We start from the raw sequence: 4,803 nt of genomic DNA, 5'->3' as shown, positions 1-4,803 counted from the left end.
CACACACCCCTGACACAGACACACACGAGCCACCACAACACCCATCCTGCAAAGCCATTTTTATTACTTCCCATGTGCTCAGTGCTCAAGCGGGTCGGCAGCTCCCTGCGCGGCTGCAGAGGAGCTGGTGCGTTGGCAGGGTGCTTCCTGGCGCCATCCCCTTCCTCCTGGCTTTCCTTGGGTTTGCCACCTGGAGCTGTGCTCCCCTAGAAGAACAGGGCTCCAACTTGACCACCGAGCCACCCCAGGGTTGAGGACAGCCCAATTTTGGCAGCAACAGGGAGTCCCGCGGCTCCTGCAAGGACAGAAAGAGGCATGAGGCCTGGGCCCATCGGTGCTCACTGCTGCGGGACAGAGCACAGGACAGAGAGAAGCGAGGACTTCTCCTGACCCATGCCTGTGCACCACTGTGCAGGGGCTCTGCTCCCCGAGCACGGCCCTGCACCTGGTAGAAGAGCAGATGTCTTCAGATGTCTTCAGCATGGGGTCCTGTATCCCAGCATGTCCTGACTCTTCCCGCTACACCAAGGATTTATCCCCTCCCTGCAGGTTTGGGTTGATGAACCCAAGGATGCACTGAAGGGCACAGGCTCTGCATCAAGCTGATTTCACAACCCCGTCACTCCTGCATGTGCAACCCTCCAGGCATGGTCCCAGCACAGCTCAGCACCCCACCACTCACCGACCGACTGCAGCACGGCCACGATGCTGCCGGCAGCCACTCCTCCGTTGTTGGCTATGGCAGCCGCCGACATCATCTTGGCAGCTATGGACCCTGCGGCGATGCCGGCCGCCGTAAACCCCAGCGCAGAGACACATGCCGGGACACCGTAGAGCGCCAGTCCTGCAGCAGGGACAGCGACACATCTGCTACCCACATGCCAGGTCCCATCCCAAGAAGATGGGGTGTCAGAGCAAAGAGCGAGGGCTGTGGGACACAGGGTCGGGACGCCCCATCCCCAGGGAGAAGGGGAAAGGTATGCAGGGCTGCGGCAGTGGCTGGTGACGGGTTCCCCAGCACACCAGAGCCTGGCTGAAGCATCACCGGGTGCCCAGCCCAGGCACAGGGCAGCGCTTGCCCCCAAGCTCTGCTCACCCACCCCATGACATGGGTCCTCCATGGCCAAGCCAGGGGCCAGCCACTTACCTACTCCTGCGGTGGTCCCAATAATCGCTTTTGCAATTTTACTTCCCATAGCTAAGAATTAAGATAGAAAACAAAACATCACTCAGAGTGGGCATTTTTTTGTAGAAAAGCCACATGGGCGACACTTTTACCTTTCTGACTCTCTGCCTCACCCCACGGGGGCAGTGAGCAAGCGGCTGTGTGGGGCTTAGGTTAAACCACACCAGGATCCAACACCTTTATTTGGAGGCTCAGATACAGGGGGGTCACAGGAGAGACCCAGGGGTCTGTGGGGGGATCCATGGAAATGAATGCAGACACCAGGGCGGTTTTGCTGGGGATCCACGGGGTCACAGCAGGGACCCGATGTGAAGAGCAGACATTTTCAGATGTCTTCAGCATGGGGTCCTGTATCCCAGCAAGTCCTGACTCTTCTTGGTACACCAAGGATTTATCCCTTCCCCATAGCTTTGGGTTGATGAACCCAAGGACGCACTGAAGGGCACAGGCTCTGCAGCAAGCTGATTTCACAACCCCGTCACTCCTGCATGTGCAACCCTGCGGGCATTGTCCCAGCACAGCTCAGCACCCCACCACTCACCAACCGACTGTAGCAAGGCCATGATGCGGCCAGCAGCCACTCCTCCGTTGTTGGCTATGGCAGCCGCCAACATCATGTTCGGTGAAACGGCCGCCGCGGCGATGCCGGACGCCTTAAGCCCCAGCGCAGAGACACATGCCGGGACACCATAGAGCGCCAGTCCTGCAGCAGGGACAGTGACACATCTGCTACCCACATGCCAGGTCCCATCCCAAGAAGATGGGGTGTCAGAGCAAAGAGCGAGGGCTGTGGGACACAGGGTCGGGACGCCCCATCCCCAGGGAGAAGGGGGAAGGCACACAGGGCTGCAGCAGTGGCTGGTGACGGGTTCCCCAGCAGACCAGAGCCCAGATGAAGCATTACCGGGTGCCCAGCCCAGGCACGGGGCAGTGCTTGCCCCCGAGCTCTGCTCACCCACCCCATGACATGGGTCCTCCATGGCCAAGCCAGGGGCCAGCCACTTACCTACTCCTGCGGTGGTTCCAATAATCACTTTTGCGATTTCACTTGTCATTGCTAGGACAAAAGTGGAGAAAACGTCACTCAGAGTGGGCAGAGCTCACCCCCCAGGCAGAGAAGTTGCTGCAGGACTGATAGCTGCCCCGTCCACCACCTCCTGCAGGCTTCCCTCCACGCGCAGGACCCGCCGTACCTGCCTGCTGTGCTTGCAGTGCCGGTCTGCCCTCAGCACCCCAATAACAGGGATAAAAGATGGAGCAGGGAGCGCCCCATCCCACCCAGCTCCGCCCCGGGGCCGCCCTTACGCTCGTCACATCTCAGCCCAGGAGGAGGAGGCTGGTTTGTTTTCCTCTTGGTTAACGTTCAGCTTTGACACAGGAACTGACATGCTTTCGATTTGTGTAGAAAAGCCACACGGGCGATGCAGCGGGGCTCAGGCAGGCCAGGACGTCCCCAGTTCTCCCTCTGCAAGGAGCCGGGGGAGCTCACGCAGCATGGAGGGGACCCGGGCAGCAGAGCTGACCCCGGCTGCCAAAGAGAGACCCCATTTTCCTATGTCACTGTGCTCAGCAATCAAACTGGGCAGGGGAAGGTGAAGGAGGGGCTGTCGGAGTGAGGTGTTGGTCTTCCTTTGTCAGCATGACACGGATGGACTGCAATTTCCTAGAAGCGGCCCCGCTCCTGCGTGCCTCTGGGAGGGAGCAAAGCCCTTGTTTTGCTTTGCTTCAGGTGCAGCTTTGCTTTGCCTGCCACGCCGTCTTTATCTCAATCCAGGCATTTTCTCGCTTTTACCTTTCTGATTCTCAGCCTCACCCCACGGGGCAGTGAGCAAGCGGCTGTGTGGGGCTCAGGTTAAACCACACCAGGATCCAACACCTTTATTTGGAGGCTCAGATACAGGGGGGTCACAGGAGAGACCCAGGGGTCTGTGGGGGGATCCATGGAAATGAATGCAGACACCAGGGCGGTTTTGCTGGGGATCCACGGGGTCACAGCAGGGACCCGAGGACAGCCCTGGCAGCTGACACAGCAACCCTCAGAGCTGTGGGGGTTCCTGGTGCTCCTGAGGAAGAGGAGAAGTCAGCCCCAGCCCAGCTCCCCTGTGTGCCCCCACTGGCCAGAGCTGGGCCAATAAGCGATGTTGTTTGCACCTCTGTGAGAGCAGAATTAAGGAAGGAAAAATCAAAAACAAAACCAAAAACAAACCAAAAAAAAACACAACTGTTGTGGAACAGCAGCTGAGAGAGAAAGAGGGGTGAGAAGCAGCCCTGCAGGCCTGTGGAGAGGCCCCTGGTGGATCAGTGCAGGAGGTGCTCCAGTTCCCCTGCGGCCTGTGGAGAGGCCCCTGCTGGAGCAGGCTGTCCCCCTGCAGCCCATGGGTCCCACACGGAGCAGATCTCCACGCTGCAGCCCGTGGAGGAGCCCCCGGTGGAGCAGGTGGATGTGGCCTGGAGGAGGCTGCAGCCCGTGGAGAGCCCCCGCAGGAGCAGGCCCCGCGCCGGAGCTGCAGCCCGTGGAGCCCACGCAGGAGCAGGGGTCTGGGGGGAGCTGCCGCCCGTGGGGGACCCAAGTGGCAGCCGTTTGCTCCTGGGGAATGGACCCTGTGGTACGGAGCCGTGTGGGAGCAGTTCCTGAAGAACTGCATCCTTTGGGAAGGCCCCACAGGCTCAATTTGGGAAGGACAGCGTCCAGTGGGATGGACCCCACAGCATAGGGGACATGAGCGACCGTGAGGGAGCAGCAGGAGACAAAGTGCCATAGACTGACCCAGCCCCTGGGAGGAGGGTGAAAGAATTTTAGTAGATAAGATAGGCTAATGAGCATGTGAAAGGCAGCCAAAAAATTTTAGTAAGACGGGTAAGGGACATGTACTGTATCTTCCGCTACCTATTGTGCAAAGAAACTTAGGCAGGAAGTTCTAGAATTCCTCATGAAAAACAATTCCTGATGGAAAACAGGAAACACATTTCAGGAACTACCTGGAACCAAATCTGAAGTTTAAGCAGAAGCTGAGAAGCTTTTGAGTCTGCGCCGAGATGAGAGGTCAACCAGTGGTGACGAGGAAGACTCACTAATTTTCATCCCCACGACCCCCGGCAGCCACTACCAGAAAACACTGTGCAAGCGTGGATAGGAGGAATCTATGAAAATGACTCCCTGGAACTAATTTTAATACAAAGTGAGGATAGGTCATGCGTATGTATAGGCATCTCGAGACACTTCTGCATATATAACTCTTCACCTCAGATAACCAAGGCAAGTGCTGTGGTGGGGCGTGCACAACTTTGGTGGGACTACCCCCCGTGCTGCCCAGTGCTGAATAAACATAGCTACTTTCCAATCTTACTGATTGTGGAGTTTGCTTTCCACACGTCACAGCCATTCCCCCATTCCCCTGAGCCGACTGGGGGGAGGAGGTGGAAGAGGGCGGAGGGGGAAGGCGGTTTTGGTTTCTTTCCCGCTTCTCACTTCTCTGCCTTGTTAGTAATAGGCAACAAATCTTACTGTCTGCCTACTCTGAGTCTGTTTTGCCCATCACGATAATTGTTGAGTGATCTCCCCGTCCTTATCTCAACCCTTGAGCCCTTTCCATCGTATTTTCTCCCCTTTCCCTTTC

General features: G+C 57.7%; 1 protein-coding gene across 2 annotated transcripts; it reads right to left on the bottom strand.

Moving 5' to 3' along the window:
- Positions 1-44: 44 nt before the first annotated feature.
- On the bottom strand, positions 45-2,243 carry LOC118160099 (interferon alpha-inducible protein 27-like protein 2A). 2 transcript variants are annotated; one of them, XM_035314633.1, is made up of 3 exons: positions 2,193-2,243; positions 683-844; positions 45-295 (listed from the first exon to the last, which is right to left on the bottom strand). In XM_035314633.1, exons 1-3 carry the CDS (start codon positions 2,239-2,241, stop codon positions 207-209), a joined length of 300 nt encoding a protein of 99 aa, XP_035170524.1. In that variant the 5' UTR covers positions 2,242-2,243; the 3' UTR covers positions 45-206. The 2 variants fall into 2 exon arrangements, with proteins under 2 accessions (XP_035170524.1, XP_035170525.1); XM_035314634.1 differs by lacking the exon at positions 2,193-2,243 and adding an exon at positions 1,148-1,211.
- Between the last annotated feature and the right edge of the window lie 2,560 nt (positions 2,244-4,803).

Source organism: Oxyura jamaicensis, unplaced genomic scaffold, assembly GCF_011077185.1.
Source record: "Oxyura jamaicensis isolate SHBP4307 breed ruddy duck unplaced genomic scaffold, BPBGC_Ojam_1.0 oxyUn_random_OJ88479, whole genome shotgun sequence".
In the NCBI taxonomy this organism is placed as follows: domain Eukaryota; kingdom Metazoa; phylum Chordata; class Aves; order Anseriformes; family Anatidae; genus Oxyura; species Oxyura jamaicensis.
Note: the sequence above shows the minus strand (reverse complement) of the source record. Positions and strands in the feature narration are given on the sequence as shown.

Bases quoted from the DNA above. Each gene is read 5' to 3' on its own strand.
- LOC118160099 (XM_035314633.1), bottom strand. From the start codon at position 2,241: ATGACAAGTGAAATCGCAAAAGTGATTATTGGAACCACCGCAGGAGTA. The intron at 845-2,192 runs GTAAGTGGCTGG...TCCCTGCTGCAG, and splicing joins TGGAACCACCGCAGGAGTAG to GACTGGCGCTCTACGGTGTC. The intron at 296-682 runs GTGAGTGGTGGG...CTGTCCTTGCAG, and splicing joins GGCCGTGCTGCAGTCGGTCG to GAGCCGCGGGACTCCCTGTT.